Source organism: Mustela erminea, chromosome 3 (genome assembly GCF_009829155.1).
Source record: "Mustela erminea isolate mMusErm1 chromosome 3, mMusErm1.Pri, whole genome shotgun sequence".
Lineage (NCBI taxonomy): Eukaryota > Metazoa > Chordata > Mammalia > Carnivora > Mustelidae > Mustela > Mustela erminea.
Window position 1 is genome coordinate 60,279,189 of NC_045616.1, and position 17,765 is coordinate 60,296,953.

Below are 17,765 nucleotides of genomic sequence, written 5' to 3' on the forward strand. Positions count from 1 at the left end.
GTTTCTATGCCAATGATCATTCCAGTGAAGGAGAAAGATAGAAGACACCTTATGTGCTTCATTATGGAGTTCCTCCCTATAAGTTCCCAATCAGAGTTAGTTCAAGTTAGTTCAGGCTCAATCCTAACTTCAGGATTATAAAAATGCTATTATCCTTGGAGATCATGGAATAATTTTTAAAGCCGCATATATAAAATTTAGAGGCTAAAAACTCTCCTGTGTACAGTTTCATAACTTTCTTCCCTACTCTAATCTGTCAAACACAAGACAGAGTGTCTTATATTTATTTAATTAGAAAGATGTTAAAGAAACAATTTAACAAAATCTACAAATATCTTCACTATTAAATTATTAAGACATTCAAATAATTACCTGCTTGTGAAAAAGGAGTGACTCAGGACTAGCACTAGGGAGGTCTGCAATCTGTTTCTCCAACTGAAAGTAAGGACTAAAGCCAAACATATCTTCCAGATTCACAAAGCACACTGCTCGGAGCACCTGGGTGACTCAGTTGGTTAAATATCTGCCTTCGGCTCGGGTGGTGATCCCAGGGTCCTGGGATTGAGTCTCACATTCAGCTTGCTCACTGGGATGCCCATTTCTCCCTCTACCTCTGCCTGCTGCTCTACTTACTTGTGTTGTGCTCTCTTTCTCTGGCAAGTAAATAAATAAGCCCTTAAAAAAAAAAAAAAAAGCACACTGCTCAATTCTATTCTTGTTATAATAAAACTGAATTGTTTCTATATTATTTTGTAAGTTAATCACTAATTATCTATTAATAATAGTTAATGCTAAAACCCAGTTTTAGCTAAATGCTAGATCACATTAGCAGTTAGCATTTACCCTTACACAAAGTGTAAGGGCTACTGACAGTAATAACTCATTCTGAAATTTTAAACATTGATTTCTAGATTCTTTACTCCACAGAGAAGTGGTACATTTTATCTCATTTTACTCCTGAGGAAACACGTACCTTTAGTCAAATGTTAGCTACATGCATACATGTCATGTAAAGAAGTCAATTTTTTTTAAGATTGAAGAACATCTATCTACTGAGCACCAACAGTATACACAGGCATGGGGGAATATGAAGCATTAGAACAGTAGCCAGAAAATCTGTCTTTGTCTCCTAGGAACTATAATGCATTTCAAAGGGCAGGAGCTGTTCAAAAACAGAAAAACACAGGGCAGCAGTTATAGATGATATGAGTCATACATAACGTAAGGCCTCTCTGATCTATGGATTTCTGAGAGAAATTACTCTGACAGTGGTCAGAAATGACTTAATCTGGCCCTGGAAAGAAGGGTAGTTAGACAAAAAAAGGAAGACATTAGAGGGCGGTCTACTGTATAGTGGAACATGGTATTGTGAATTCAGCAAATAATGGGTAAAAGACCTTGGCTAGAATAATGAAAGGTTAATGTAGAGAAGAAAGAGTTAAGACTGGCAGGCTAACCAAAATGTGGATGGCTCTGAATGCCAGGAATTTGGGCTCTGTCTATAGCACAATGGTAAGCAATGGAAGAGTACAGTTTGTTCCCTGTATATGTTTAGTTCTTTAGTTCTAAAATCAATATTTAATATTTCTGAATCAGTATGCATTTACAAATCAATGTGTACATATAACAGCGTTTCTTTTTCCACACTGAACAAAACCTGTCTTAAAATCAAACATGTGTCATAATCAATAGCTTCTTAAGACCAACAAACACCAGATTGGGAAGAAATGAGCAACAGTTTTGGGAACTGAGGGAAGTGAGGCATTTTCAGGGAAATAGCAAAGACTCAGATTAAAGGCACTGCTTCACAGAGATTCACACACCAAGTCAGGGATGGCAGGTGGGAGGATACACTCTGGATAAATGCAATGAAGAGAAATCCGCAGAGCATCCAGATGCAAGTGAAAGTTGGAAATGCTAAACTTAGAACTCTAGGATGAGAGATGACCACAGGGCAGAAGGAGAGTAAAACGCCACTTAATAATAGCTTAGGACCTAAGCACACACACCCAAACATGCAAAGACATCAAAGTAAGTTTTAAAAACAAATTATTCACACAGTACAGGAGTACTACAAAAACTCTGATCTGTGACTCAACAGTGATTTGCTGTAATCCTCCCTTTACCAATTTATTCCACTGCGCTTATCAAAATGGCTACTTGATTCTAACAGTATTGCAGTGTATCCACCCTGCTGTACTTTTCAAGTCATTAAGCTAGAAAAGAGGTTTATGAGTATCTCCAGAAAAAAAAAACATTTGCAGGGGTGCCTGGGTGCCTCAGTTAAACAACTGCCTTTGGCTCAGGGCATGATCTTGGGTCCTGGGATCAAGCAGGGAGCCTGCTTTTCCCTTTCACTCTGACCCTCCCCCTTGATCATACGCTCTTCCTGTGTCTCAAATGGACGAATAAAATCCTTTAAAAGAATAAGTATTTTTGGGACGCCTGGGTGGCTCAGTTGGTTAAGCAGCTGCCTTTGGCTCAGGTCATGATCCCAGCGTCCTGGGATCGAGTCCCACATCGGGCTCCTTGCTCCGCGGGGAGCCGGCTTCTCCCTCTGACTCTGCCTTCCACTCTGTCTGCCTGTGCTCCCTCTCACTCGCTCTCTCTCTGACAAATAAATAAATAAAATCTTTAAAAAAAAAAAAGTATTTTTAAAAATCAGGGGCACCTGGGTGGATCAGGTGGTTGAGCACCCAACTCTTGATCTCAGCTCAGGTGTTCATCTCAGGTTCATGAGTTCAAGCCCCATGTTGGGCTCCATGCTGTACAGGGTACAGGGCCTACTTAAGGAAAAAAAAATCAATATACAAAAATACTGAGATCATCCTTGTAAGAAATAATTCTGGATCCTTTGAAAATATCCTAAATAAGTAAAGGTGGAGAGAAAAGTCAACTAGGTAGTTCTTTATTAATAAACCTATTGTACCTTAAAGGCCCCCTTTTTTCCCATGAAGACATTATTTTAAGTGGTGGCTGGACTTCTAACCACACAACCCACTATAAAATGACTACCCAAAACAGAGGTAAATTTGTACAAGTGTAATGAAAAATATGACAATATTTTACAAGAACAAGCTATTAAAATACTCATCAGAAATGCCTGCCCTTAAAAAATAGAGACAATTCGGGGCGCCTGGGTGGCTCATGTGGTTAAGCATCACCTTCGGCTCAGGTTGTGATGCCAGGACTTTCATCAGGCTCCTTGCTCAGTGGGGGAGTTTGCTTCTCTCTCTCTTTCTGCCCTTCCCCCTGCTTGTGCTCTGTCAAATAAATAAAATCTATAACAACACTAACACAACATAAAATAAAGACAGTTCAATTAGAATAAGCAGAATTTTTAGTGAACCTTAAGGAAAGGGGCTGTTTCGTTTTCTATAGTATGCCTAGCAGTAGCACCTGGCACAAAAATATGCTGAATAAGTGACTAATGAGGAGCCTGAAAGGCTGTAAGGACTTTCAGAGGTTAATCCTTAGAATTTTCTTAAATAATTACTTCAGCAGGAATAGCCACAAATGTACTGTGATCAGGGTTGTCTGGGATGCTTACAAACATAAGGGAAGAAGAGCTACAGAAAAAAATGGAAGAGTTACAGAAAAAGCTGTCTTTAAAAAGAACCATCCTGTCCTGTGAAGTCAGCCAAAATAATACTACTCACATGAAACAGCAACAAGTGCACTTGGGAACCATGGATTAGGAGTTTCTTTTTTCTTTTCTTTTTAAAGATTTTATTTATTTATTTGACAGACAGAGATCACAAGTAGGCAGAGAGGCAGACAGAGAGAGAGGGGGAAGCAGGCTCCCCACCAAGCAGAGAGCCCGATGCGGGGCTCGATCCCAAGGCAGAGGCTTTAACCCACTGAGCCACCCAGGCACCCGGATTAGGAGTTTCTACTGCAGACCATTAAGAGGCTTAACAAACACACTTTTATTACTGTTTTGACATTGTTTTTAGTTTGGAAATCTTTTACCTGTATGGCATCAGCCTCCCTTAAAACCAACCTGGTTTGTAGTAGAAACGAATTTGGATCTAGGAGGAATCCAGCAATCAGTATCCATTTGCTTCAGGAAAAACTCAAGAATATCATAATAGCTGGTATTTACTGAGGGCTTCTAGTACCAGGTATTCTGCTAGACTCTCTACACACATCTCTGTTACTCTTCCTGTATGATAATAGGCATAACTATTACACCAGTAACTTGCCTAAAGTTAGGCAGAGACGAAAGGAAGAAAGTATAAATCCTCAACAGCCTAACTCAGGCTCCTAACCACTGTCCTTTATGTCCCTATTCACAACCAGTCTATTTTTCCCTTACAGGAAACATGCCAATCTGTTGAGTGTAGGAAGACAAAGTACGATGAAATATTTCATGGGAAGAGGGTAAACTGAAAAAAATTAAGTGGGGAGTCATGCAGTCAGACAAGATGAAAAGAGAATGAAATTGTTACTTAATTTTGGAATTCTTTCCAAAGCTCAATCTGTAAAAGAAAACGTTCTCAAACGCCAACTCCATGGTCCTCCAAGGAGCCAGAGACTTTTTAACACATGATTTACAAAAGCAAGCACCTACACAGTCTTCATTGTGGGCTGGCACATAATTTACTTTTACTTAAATAAGTTTATCCAAAAGAAGATGTGGTATATATATACAATGGAATACTATGCAGCCATCAAAAGAAATGAAATCTTGCCATTTGTGACGATGTGGATGGAACTAGAGGGTATCATGCTTAGCGAAATAAGTCAATCAGAGAAAGACAACTATTATATGATCTCCCTGATATAAGGAAGGGGAGATGCAACGTAGAGGGTTTGGGGGTAAGAAAAGAATAAATGAAACAAGATGGGATCGGGAGGGAGACAAACCATAAAGACTCTTAATCTCACAAAACAAACTGAGGGTTGCTGGGGAGAGGGCCTAGGGAGAGGGTGGTGGGGTTATGGACATTAGGGAAGGTATGTGCTATGGTGAGTGCTGTGAGGTGTGTAAACCTGGCAATTCACAGACATGTACGCCTGGGGCTAATAATACATTATATGTTAATAAAAAAAAAAACGGTTATCCATTTCCACTAATTTTTCAAGTTTAAATATTGTTCAAGTTCATTCTCACTCCCTTTCTTTCTTTTTAAAAAATTTCATTATTTTTAGGGGCACCTGGGTGGCTCAGTGGGTTAAAGCCTCTGCCTTCGGCTCAGGTCATGATCTCAGGGTCCTGGGATGGAGCCCCACATCGGGCTCTCTGCTCAGCAGGGAGCCTGCCCCCCCCCCCGCCTGCCTTTGCCTACTTGTGGTCTCTCTCTGTCAAATAAATAAATAAATAAAATCTTTAAAAAAATAAAATAAAATTTCATTATTTTTAAGTAATCTCTACACCCAATGTGGGGCTCAAACTCATAACCCCAAGATCAAGAGTTACATGCTCCATGACCGAGCCAACCAGGCACCTCTCATCTCCTTTCCCCCTTAATCCTTCCTTTCATTAAACCAACTTGTCCTAACTTTTTCATTTGCATTTAGGAACTCCAATACCTAAATTCACATAATCTAATATAGAAGAAAAAAAAGGGGGCAGGATTTCCAACAAAAATAAAGAGAAGGTTACACACTTAACTGCCCTCCTCCCCTGTCTAACCAGAAAAATCTAGCCAATGAGATACTATTTAGTACTATTAAGGGGAAAGGGAGTGTAATAGTCACTATTCGGTGTCATGAATGAATTATTTAAATGGGAGTAAACAGTGAAGGAAGGAGGTAAGATTTCAGGTCTCAGTTTAGACTATACCAAATTCTATAGCTCTCCCATGGAGCGGAGCAAAAGAGCACTGGAAAATATTTTGGGGGTGCCTGGGTGGCTCAGCTGGTTAAGCGTCTGCTTTGGCTCAGGTCATGATCCCAGGAACCTGGGATTGAGCCCCACGTCTGGCTCTCTGCTTAGCGGGGAGCCTGCTTCTCCCCTCCCTCTGCCTGCTGGTGCTCTGTCAAATAAATGAATAAAATCTTTTAAAAAAAGGGGGGGAAGAAAATAAAATACACATGTGAAAACTTAGGGAAAATTATCATAATGTTCTGAACACTTAGCTTATATAGATTTTACAAGAGAATATTTAAGCTATCAGTTATTATTCCTGTGGTTTAGAAAAATTATTTTTATAAATGAATTTTTTTTTTAAGATTTTATTTATTTATTTGAGAGAGAGACAGTGAGAGAGAGCATGAGTGAGGAGAAGGTCAGAGAGAGAAGCAGACTCCCCGTGGAGCTGGGAGCCCGATGTGAGACTTGATCCGGGGACTCCGGGATCATGACCTGAGCCGAAGGCAGTAGTCCAACCAACTGAGCCACCCAGGCATCCCTATAAATGAATTTTTTTAAGAGAAAGAACAAGTACGAGGAGGGATGTGGGAAGGTGCAGGGTACAGGGACGGAGAGAATCTCAAGCAGGCTCCACATCCAGTGTGGAGTCCAAGATGAGGCTGGATCTCACCCTGAGATCTGACCCAAGACAAAATCAAGAGTCGGATGCTTAACCCACTGAGCCACCCAGGTACCCCTATAAATGATTCTTTTAAGAATGACATGCATTGGGACACCGGGGTGGCTCAACTGGTTAAGCATCTGCCTTAGGCTCAGGTCATGATCTCAGGTTCCTGGATCAAGCCCCATGTCAGGCTCTCTGCTCAGCAGGCATTCTGCTTCTCCCTGTCCCACTGCCTCTCCCCCTATTCTTCTCTTTCTCTCACATACTCTCTCTCAAATAAATAAAATCTTTAAAAAAAAAAAAAAAGAGGGGTGCAGTTGGCTCAGTTGGTTAAGTGTCTGCCTTCAGTTTAGGCCCTGATATGGGATCAAGCCCTGCATGAGGGAGCCTGTTTCTCCTTCTCCCTCTGACTGCTGCTCCACCTTTTATTCTCTATCAAAAGAAAAAAAAAAAAAAAAACCAGACAGACAGACATGCATTCTGTCTCACATTAGAACCTCATGTATCATATATGCACAAATTTAAATTAGCCTCCTTTAGGATCACCATGTTCTCTAATTACAGACAACATTATTACAGTATTACGGACATAATCAAGGTTTTCCAAAAACAATCAGCAGCCAGACACTGTTAATGTTTTTGTCTGGTTATGAGAAACTGACCAAGTATTTCAGTTTGCCAATATTTATCAGTTAGCTTCTCTCCCTGTCCGTGGTCCAACAATTAAGAAAGCAGGGTAGAATTGGACTTGGGTTTAAATCCGGTTTGCTTACACGCCCGATATTTTATCTTCACAAATTTATCTGATCTCTTTGAACCTATATCCTCTACTGTAAAATCCCTACCTCTTAGTTTGAGATGCAGATTAACATTAAGAGTTCACATTTACCAAGTGTTTGCTGGGTACACAGCACTGTTCTAAGTACTAACATAAAACCTATTTTTAAAGGCAGCAGCGTTCTCTCACTTTACAGAAGCAGCAGCTAAGGAAATAAGACAATTAGGTAGGCCCATGTTCACAAAGCTATCAGGTAGAGGAGCCAAGACTCAAAAGTCAAAACACTACCTCTTAACTCCTATCTACATGCTAACTGAGGTAATTTAGACCTCAGCATAGTGCTTGAGCCACAGGAAGCATTCAATAAAGGTTATTTCGATGACTGAAAATTTAAAGCCTCACGTATTTCACTACACACATGTCCCTCCCAACATGGCCCCACTGGTGTCAGTGAAGAGGAGATAGACTCACCTAGACAGGAAGGTGAAGATGAAGAAGTTTTAAAGAAATAATTTTAGGGGTTCCTGGGTGGCTCAGTTAGGCATCTGACTTTGGCTCGGGTCATGATCCCAGGGTCCTGGGATCGAGCCCCACGCTTTGCTCCCAACTCAGCAGAGAGCCTGCTTCTCCCTCTCTCTCTGCTTGCCTGTACTCTCTCTCTCTTTCTGTTGCTCTGCCTACTAGTGCTCTCTGTCAAATAAATAAAACCTTAAAAAAAGAGAGAGAAATAATTTTAGTAGCTAAATATTTGCTTTGTAAATGTAACTTCAAGTTTTCAAATGGAAAAGCAGTTTTAATACTAGAAACCACAGGGAAATGTAAAGAAACTTTGGGGGAAATGGGGAACACCTTGAGAACAAGTAATGAACAAAGTGAGGCCAAGAAAACAAATATAAGAACAGGAAAAAACACTTCTGCCCTCTTCTAATGCCCTGTGCAGTCAAAAATGAATTTAGGGCTTTCTTAAAGCCTTAAAAAAAACTCTAGCAAAATTAGAAGTGCTGTGACTTGAACAGTCTGAATAGCCAGTTTATAGCAAGAAGACCCTAAACCTGGATACAAACACATAAAACAAGTGGCTCAAGTTCCAACACTTGCCATACTATACCTGTTAACCACCCTGGGGATCCTTAACTTCTAACCTTGGTCTTACCTGGGACACAGAGACCAAGGACCTTAAGTGACAGTCTTTAAGGTCAAGCTACTAGTATCAGAATTAGCACAAAAACAGATTTTACTGAGTCGTATTCAATAAGTTTTCTTTCCCCTATGCACTTACCATAGTGTAGTTAGAGCTTCTTAAAAATACCATGCCTCAACAAACGAACAAAACCCCTGCCTCAACTAATTCCTAGCAGCAGGCCAATTTGATAACCAACTTTATTTAAAACCTCTTGTAAAGAAAAACACCATTTTTGTTTATCACTCTAGTCTCCCTATGCTTATGTTACCTGAATGTACTACTATTTGTTAAAGCAACTAAGCCCCTAGCCATCACCCTCAAATGCTAACGTTAAAAATAAAACCACACATCATTAAGTTAATTTCATATACTTATCCTTAAAACCATTCTCCTCTAGCCCATCAGGCCTATTTTTATTTCATAGCCTATACCACAAAACCTTTACTAGAGTACAAAAAGTATCTATCATGTGCAATTATAACCATATAAAATTTAAATTCAGGGGCAAGCATAGGGGCACCTGGGTGGCTCAGTCAGTTGGGTGTCAGACTTGATTTTGGCTCGGGTTCTGGTCTGGGGTCAAGGGATGGGGCCCCAAAGCCAGCTTGGTGCTCAGCAGGGAGTCTGCTTGGGATTCTCTTCCTCTTCCCTTACCCCTCCCTTATGTGCTCTCTCTTTCAAAATAAATATAATCTTTAAAAAAATAAAGACCAAAAAAAAAAAAAATCCAAGGAAAAGCATAAAAGGGGATTTTTCCACATTGAAGAAAACTCATGAAATCTTCCAGCTTTCTGCTGAATGAATCCTTCTCTGCCTTTCTGGAGCTTTAATAACTTACTCTCTGTTAAGGCTACTTAGTATTAACAATCCACTACAAAAAGCTTGAAAGTCCAAAGGAACTTCACCCCTATCAAAAAACAAATAGCACCAAGAACTATTAGTCTTCATTACATTCTCTCAGCCTTGCAACTTAAATTTTTTCCCATCAACAACTGAGGGAACTGGGCAGATTAAAGGGGAACAGATCTGGCCTACTAAAGAGTGAAAAGAGCCATAGGAAACTTCCCATTACAAAAAAGTAAGCACACAGGCATTTAACCATCAATGGAAGGCCAACTTTTGCTTTCAATTCTCACTTCCAGCAATATTCCACAGTCAATGAAAGGTCAAATAAAGCAGCAATGGAGAACAGTGAGAGACTGATTAAAGTTACATGTGAAGATTTGGGGAGTGAAGATTGCTAACTCAAACATAACAATTGTTATGTTTAACAAACCAAACAGCCCACTCACCTTCTCCCCTTCTTCCCTGCACTACCTCCCACCCAGCCCCACCCCCACACTCCTGAACTCACATTGGTAGAGTGTTTGTCCAAGCTGGCCTGGTTTTAGCAGGGAGGAAACATGCCTGATTTCAAGACTGTGAAATACCTGGTGGATGGGGCATCATGTAACGTTAAACAGCAAGCAGAGAAAGCATCACATTAATCAGTTATCATGAAGGCTGCTGCTCTCCTGCCACCAGCCTCCATGCCTCTGCATTATAGATGCACTAACCTAAAAGGATATATTCATCTTTTTTCTATACTTCTCTCTTTTCAGTGATGTGAAAAATGACCAAGTTTATTTGGGCACAGAAATGAAGAAAAAGTTAGTATCTAAATCATTGTTTTCATGGCCTCTACCTTTTAAGTCTTTCTTAACTTTCAAGAATCCTCCAAAATTCACTTAGCTTCATTATTCCGTAACTGTGTGTGCCCTATTTTTATGGGAAAATACAGCCATACAGCTCTCTCGGCTACAACTACATTCAATCCTTCCTGCGTCTACTTCTACTATTTATACCTAATCATGGGTAAAGGCACACTGTCCCAGCGAAAGGCTAGCATCCTCAGGCTCTAAAAAGACTGATTTCTCTAATACATATAGTTGGGATATCAGTGTGGCTCCAGAGTTTTATAACTAATCCTAGTTTTTCAGAAAAATTACAAAAGTCGTAATTGGCTGGAGAGATGGTAAGCTTTCTTTCTAGAGCTCCTGTCCCTTACGTTAGTTAATTACATCTGAGTCATTTTAAGTTACAAAGGAAAACAACAATTGGGCACTCTTGTCTACCATAAACCCATCCTTGCACCCCTAGGCAACCCTTCTTCTATAACACAACAGGAGACTCTGCCCCACAGCATGCCTATCATAGTTCATTTGAAATAAAAAAAATGAGTTATCTCAATTTAAAAGCCATTATTGAACTGACTAGAAGTTTTAAATATAGCCACTCTCCCATTCTCAGGAGTAGAGACTGACATCCTTTCTATTGTCTTCAAAGAAACAAGGCATGGCAGAAAATGCACATGTTTGGATTAAAAAAATCTACACTTGAATCTCAGTTTGGTCACTAGCTATTTAAGGTTGGCCAAATCCAACATCTTTAAGTTTCAACTTCTGCTTCAGTAAAACAGGTATAAAACACGACTTACTTGAAAAGAGAGTGTGAAGGATGAAAGGAAATAGTAAACATGAAACACCAATACCTAAGTAGTGCCAATAAATATTAGTTACATTCCCTTAAAGAAATGCTGAGGTGAAAAAACTCTGGAGAATCCTCATTACAGGAAAGAAGAGAACACTTCCTGGAAGCCTCCTTTATACGTGCCACTTTGTTAAGCACTCTTTCATAATATCTTACTTAAATCTTAGATATCTTTTAAGTATCTTCCCCATTTCCCTGTTTTAAGAAGGTTAACTAAGTAGGTCACGTAAGTGTTGACTTCTATTTGGAAGCCAGGTCTTTCTGACTCCAAACATTAGGTAGGCTCTCTCTGCAGCATTCCTTACATGGTTACTAACAAAAACACATACTGCTCTCAGTGCTTTTTTGTTTGTTTGCTTTACTAGCAATAAGTTAAAATCAACTGGGAAGAAGTTAGCTGAGCAACTGTATAAACATAATCTCTTCTCCAAAGAGAAGACTATTTTAGATCTTAACCACACCTACCATCATAGTTAAGGTTCACTCTCTAAAGGACCACAACTATTTCAACAATAGTTGTCCTTATACGGAAACCACTATTTACAAAATCGAGGTCATCAGAGGTAAGTAAGCCACGGTACTGGTCACCCATGCATATACACTATAATATGATCCCCAGCTCTAACCAACAACTAAGACTACTGCTCAAAACCATCCCCAGCGGCCTTGGTGGCACCTGATTCATTCAAATAGGGTGCTATACAAATAGCACTCCTTACAGCAAACCCTTGTAAAAGTCTAAAACAAACCTACCATTTAATAAATTACTAACTTCATTTAAGATTAAGGCCCTAAGTAACACAGAACCTTACAATTCCTATGTTATCTAAAAATTTCTCATTAGTGGGGCACCTGGGTGGCTCAGTCAGTTAAGCATCTGACTCCTGTTTTCAGCTCAGGTAAGGATCTCATGGATTATAGGATCCAGTCCCATGTCAGGCTCCTTGCTCAGCAGGAAGTCTGCATGCAAGATTCTCTCCTTCTGCCCCTCCCTCCTCCTCCTCTCAAAATAAATAAACAAACCTTTAAAACTAAATAAAAATTTATTATTAGTATCACATAAATTATAGCTTCTCACAAGCTATAATTCCTAGCCAACTGACCAAATCTGTGAATCATTAAAATGTGTAGTAGAAAACTTAGTATTTTATTCTTCAGTATTTCACAAAACTGATATAGAAGTACTTCTTATAACCCCATATTAAACTGTAAGTATATTCTAAAACTTAAACTCCAATAGAGGTACGCCCAAAGCTTACAAAGCAAATGACTTACAACTATGGTTTTAAAGCTCTTTCTGAAGAACACCTTAAAGAATTTGATAAAAGCCTCTCTGCAGAAAAGCAAATGTCTATGCATATAAAACTTAGTATGCTACTTTATGGCACCCCATTAAAGTCCATCTGTAGTTTCCCTCAATTTATAAGGAATTCACCAGCCCCAGATAAAGACCCCTTATTTAGAAAGTTATTTACAGTTTTATAAGGTTTAACTCTGTTTCTTTTTTTTTTTTTTTAAGATTTTTATTTATTTATTTGACAGACAGAGATCACAAGTAGGCAGAGAGGCAGGCAGAGAGAGAGAGAGAGAGAGAGAGAGAGAGAGGAAGGAAGCAGGCTCCCTGCTGAGCAGAGGGCCAATGCGGGCTTGATCCCAGAACCCTGGAATCATGACCTGAGCCGAAGGCAGAGGCTTTAACCCACTGAGCCACCCAGGCACCCCTAACTCTCAGTTTCTAAATAGCATGGTCCCTTATGTGGAATTTACATTTAGCAATTTATAATAAAATTTTATTTACCCACATTTTAAAATTTCTTCTAAATCCTCTGAATTCTTGTAATACTAAAAAGTAACAACAACAACAAAAACACCTCTGGTGTCCTTGCTCCACAAATATTAAGAATGCTCAAGATGTGTGGCCCTGAACTAGGGATGGCAGCGAGAATTCCAAGATACTGTCCAAGGACAGTGACCTTGAGAAGTTTACAATCTAGTTGTACAGTCTGTTCTACTAAAACAAAACAAAAAATCACCTCCTTTACACAATTTATGGACCATTTTGAACAAAAACAGGTGTGGTCTTTAGTCTAAAGCCTTTATAATAGATAGGAAAAGGGATACTGGAGGGAAAAAAAAAAAAAGCAGAAAATAGATCCAGAGAAAATAAAGAAGGAAAAAGACAACCAAAAGTTTAAATCTTCTAAGTAATATATACCTAAGAATGTGTTTGATTTACCAGATATACCTGGCTTGAACACCTTTATAACCACTTCCACAAGTCAACTGCAGACTTGGGAACAAAAAAACCATTATACTAAATTTAATAAAATCAATAGCACAAAAATTACGCATTTCTATAAATATTCTACCTAAAAAAGTTACTGCAAACTATTAAAATAGTAAAACATTTTAAGCAGCTAAGAAAAAACAAAATAACATGGCTGCCATGCTCTTACACTCCCATTATCATGCCCATAACAGAAGTCGCTAATTAAACCCACCACCCTTTCTCCCTATTGAGCTTCATTTCTTTCAATATAAACTTCCAGTAGATACCAGAGTGAGCACTAAACTGCATCCATTTCTTGTCTTGATAATTACTTTTCAAATACTGTTCAAATCTTCTAATCGAAGCACCAAAAATTTATATATTTAATGTCAAATGAATTCATAATAAACTTCTTTTGACTTGTTTTCCAGAACACAAAATACTCTATAAAACATTAAATTCTGTTTGTTAAAGAGAACGCAACACCATGGTCAACATAACATTAGGAAAAGATATTTTTAAAAAATGTAACCCTCCACCCCCATGGAAAAGTTCCAGAAAACTGTATCTATTTTTTGGCAGCTCTCATTTTTGACCCTATTTGAATGAAACCAGACAAAATTACTCTTTCAAAAATCAGTAAAATTAAAATTAAACAAGTCTACATCATTTAGAGATATAAAGTTTAGGAGTTGCCTGGGTGGCTCAGTCAGTTAAGCATCTGACTTTGGCTAAGGGTTCTAGGATTGAGCCTCTTCAGGCTCCCTGCTCAGCAGAGTCCACTTCTGTCTCTGCCCACAGGGGCCTGCCACCCACCAGCTCATGCGCACACTCTCTTGCTAATAAATAAAAAAGTTAAAAAACAATAAAGTTCAACAAAAAATTATGAGAAAGAAATATTGATATTGTCCACATAGTTTAAAAGAAATCCAATATTAATCAAATCAGTATTAACAAAACTTTAAAGAGAATATATGTGACCATTTAAAATTTACCACTTCATTCCACAAAGAATTATGGTAGAACACAGATTCCAGATGTAGATGATAAAGAGGGAAAACAGGGGCACCTGGGTGGCTCAGTAGTTGCCTGTCTGCCTTCTGCTCAGGTCATGATCCCAAAATTCTGAGATCAAGTTGGCAAGAGTGGGGCTCCCTGCTCAGTGGGGAGTCTGTTTCTCCCTCTCCCTCCCTCCCACTCATGCACGCACAAGCTCACTTTCTCTCTCAAATAAATAAAAAATCTTATTTAAAAAAAAAAAAAGAAGAAGGGAATAAAAGCATCCCCAGAATTCTAGGGATCGCATTACAGGTGGGTGATGCTTAGGACAAAGTAAACTAATAGGAAGGAGCAAAAATCTGGATTCAGGAAGTTGTATGAAAGCATTGTGAGTTAAGCAAGAAAAACGCCCCAATGCTAGCAATGAAAAATACATAGGATTCCATGGATAAACCATGAGGTACCAGCTTCCTAGCCTTAATAGCAGGATTCGAGTCTTTTATAAACACAGGCAAGGTTAACAGATGACAACACAATGTCAGGAATATAAACATCATAAAAAGGGGCATTTCCCGACGCCACCTCTAACCTCAATGGTACTAATACTAAAAATAATAGCTTTCAGGAAGTATCTGTTAGTGCCCATTAGGGAAACTAAAATGTATCTTTTTTTTTTTTAATATTCATTTTTAAGTAATTTCCACACTCAACAGAGGACTCAAATTCACAACCCCAAGATCAAGAGCTGCATGGTTTATTGACTGAGCCAGCCAGGTGACCCAAAAACTAAAGTACATTTTAAAATACTTTTTTTCCTACTGTTCTTCGAGCAGAAACTCTACGGTAGGCATGACCGCAAATTATGTATATCCTACAAATCACAGACCTCCTCATATATACCCATGCAGTCCTTGTACATTATTTCCTGTAATTTTAAGTGTAAGATGGTTTGAAAAAGCTTTGTACTACTTTTACAAGTACGAAAGCATAATAAACATTCCTGCTCAGGACCTTTTTTCTCCCTAAAACAGGAGTTAAACATCAGCCAGCTATAAAGAATCGAGACTACTCATTGGCCCTTAAAAATACATTCTCATGGTGCTTTTTCATTTGGATAGGCCACTCATTTGAAGGAAAATGAATTTAAAATTTGCCTAAGTTGCCAAACTACAAACGGAGACTTAAAAAAAAAGACAACTGTATTCCCTAAGACAAACTATTTTGAATAAATGAACAGGACATCAGAAAAGTAAGATTAATATCTGAGCAGTTATTGGTGGAAAGAGAGGCAAAAGAGATAGGAATGCTCAGTGTATATTTATGGGTCCCCTCTTTTCTTAGTGGCTTTATTACCTGCAGCACTGAGTAGAAAACACACCACTTACTATATACAGCCTATTTGATAAATGTTATGAAGAAGTCTAAAGACAATCAAAGTTCCTTCAGAGGGCCAATTAAGAAAAGTCACGGTTTTCCCACCACTGAGAGGAATTAAGGAGTTGATCGGTGAGGAACCCATCTTCTTCCTCTTCTCCTGTCCAGAAGAAAAAGTCTCCCATATGGTCATGGTCACAGCCCAGACAGAGGCTCCAGCCTCCGGCAGTGAGTAGCTAAAACCAATGAGTGCCGCCCAGAGTAGGTTCTTACCTCCTGGATGCGCTTCCTGGCCCGCTGAAGCACTTCTTCATAGCCCTTCTGCCGCAGCTCGCTAAGGCTTTCGTAATACTCCTCGGGATCATCGGTCTCAGTGAAAAGTACCTGGGAGAGGATCTTCCAGCCGCAGGTGTCCAGGCCATGGCCCAGGTAGACCTGGAGCTGGTAACACAGAGTGTCGATCTCCTGCTCGGTCATCTCTGGGGCGCCCCCGAACAACACGGTCCACATGCCCGAGGGCTCCTCGGGGAATACGGGCAGGCACGGCTCCAGCTGCGAGTTCACAGAACACAGCTGCTGGTGCACAGCACGGAGATCCTGGAAGGAGAAGAGCCCGGCCCAGCTACACTCCTCGGCCGGGGACTCCAGCTCGACGGTGGAAGGCGGCTGCTCCGCGTCGGACAGCGCCAGGGCCGCCGGGGCCACCTCGTCCTCCCTCACCATTTCCAGCACCTCTATCTCCTCGGAGACCGCCCCGCAAGCGCTCACTACTCGCACGGAGGACAACGGGGCCTCCCTGGGCGCCGGCGGGGTCGCTGCTGCAGCGGCCCCCGCCACATCTTTGCCTTCAGATCCCCTTCGGACCGGGCTGGTCTTGGCCCGCACTGGGCTCCTGAGGGGGCTCTCCGCCCCTTTGCCGGCGGGACACCGCAAAAGCGGGTCCCCACGAAGGCTGCGCGCGCTCCGCGGAGAGCCGCCCTCCGCCCAGGCCGCGCTCCTCCGGGACCCCGGGCTTCTACCCAGAGTTGCAGAGGCCGTGGCCTCTGGCCGGCCCTTGCCCGCTGGGCTGCCTGGCGCGCGGGTCCCGTCGGACGCGGGTGCTCCCGGCTCAGCGCCTCCTCGTGCCCCCGCCTGCTCCCGGGAGCCGCTCCTCTGCCTCTGGGCCGTCCGGTTGTGGCAGGTTATGGCAAACTTGCCCTCAATCTCGTTCCAGGCCACAATGAAGACGAACTTGTGCTTCTCGCGCTCGTCGAACACATGGGGCCTCACGGCCACCCAGTCCGACTCGAGCGTCTCCTCCAGCGCGAACGACATGGTGGCTCCGGTGCCAGGCCGCGGGGGAGGCGCCGCTGGCCCTGCCCGCTCGAAGACTCACCGGCTGGCTGCACCGCGCCCCCCGCTCACCCTCGCTGGGCGCCTTCGGCCATCTTAGCGCGCCAGCCGGCTCTCCCCGCTTGCTCGCCGGGCCCTCCTAACTTGAACCCGCCGCGCTCCTTTGTGGCGCGGCTCGCAGGAAAGACAATACGCGTCCCCGGAGCAGGTAGTTCACATGGTCACGTGCGGCTGGATCTGTTTACAAGCCCGGTGCTGCGGCAGCGCCTCGCGCCCGTCCCGGCCGCCCCCAGCGCGAGGCCGCGGTGCTGCGTCTGCGGCTCTCTGAAGGTGAGGAGCGGGTCCCGCGGGGCCGGGCAGGCCGGTAGGCGATAGGAGCCGGCGACGTGTACGTCTCCGCCGCTCGCCCAGGCAGATCTCCCTGCCCCTCCTCCTTCTCCTCCTCTTCCCTACCGCCCGGAGCCGGCCTGACGGAGAGACGCGTCTCCTAAACTCTAAGCCTCAGTATCGCCACAATGTTGCCATTTGGCTGCTGACGTAGGCTGCTCCACGAGGGACGTAAACACGGGCACGTGCCGCACGCTGGTGACGCGGCGGCGGCGGCGCGCACCCCCCGCCCGCGCGCGCCGGCGCCGCCCCTCACCGTCCCCCGCCCCCGCCCGCGAGCGGCCGCGCGCGCGACTCCTGCCTTCTGCGCAGCCTCCTTCCCCAGCGGCTGGAGCAGGCTCTCCACAGACGGCAGGTTGGGCAGACGGTGAGCGTGGTACGTGTGTCTTGCGGGACAAGTGGCTTCTGAGCCCCGGGGGGAGTCGGTATATG

General features: G+C 42.2%; 1 protein-coding gene across 1 annotated transcript in view; it reads right to left on the reverse strand.

The window, feature by feature from the left end:
• Positions 1-17,228, reverse strand: part of JMY (junction mediating and regulatory protein, p53 cofactor) — a 104,094-nt gene extending 86,866 nt beyond the window's left edge. Inside the window, exon 1 of the mRNA XM_032335881.1 lies at positions 15,888-17,228. Within this exon, the coding sequence (XP_032191772.1) occupies positions 15,888-16,928 (1,041 nt within the window). The 5' untranslated portion in view covers positions 16,929-17,228. The remainder of the gene's footprint in view (positions 1-15,887) is intronic.
• Positions 17,229-17,765: the final 537 nt, after the last annotated feature.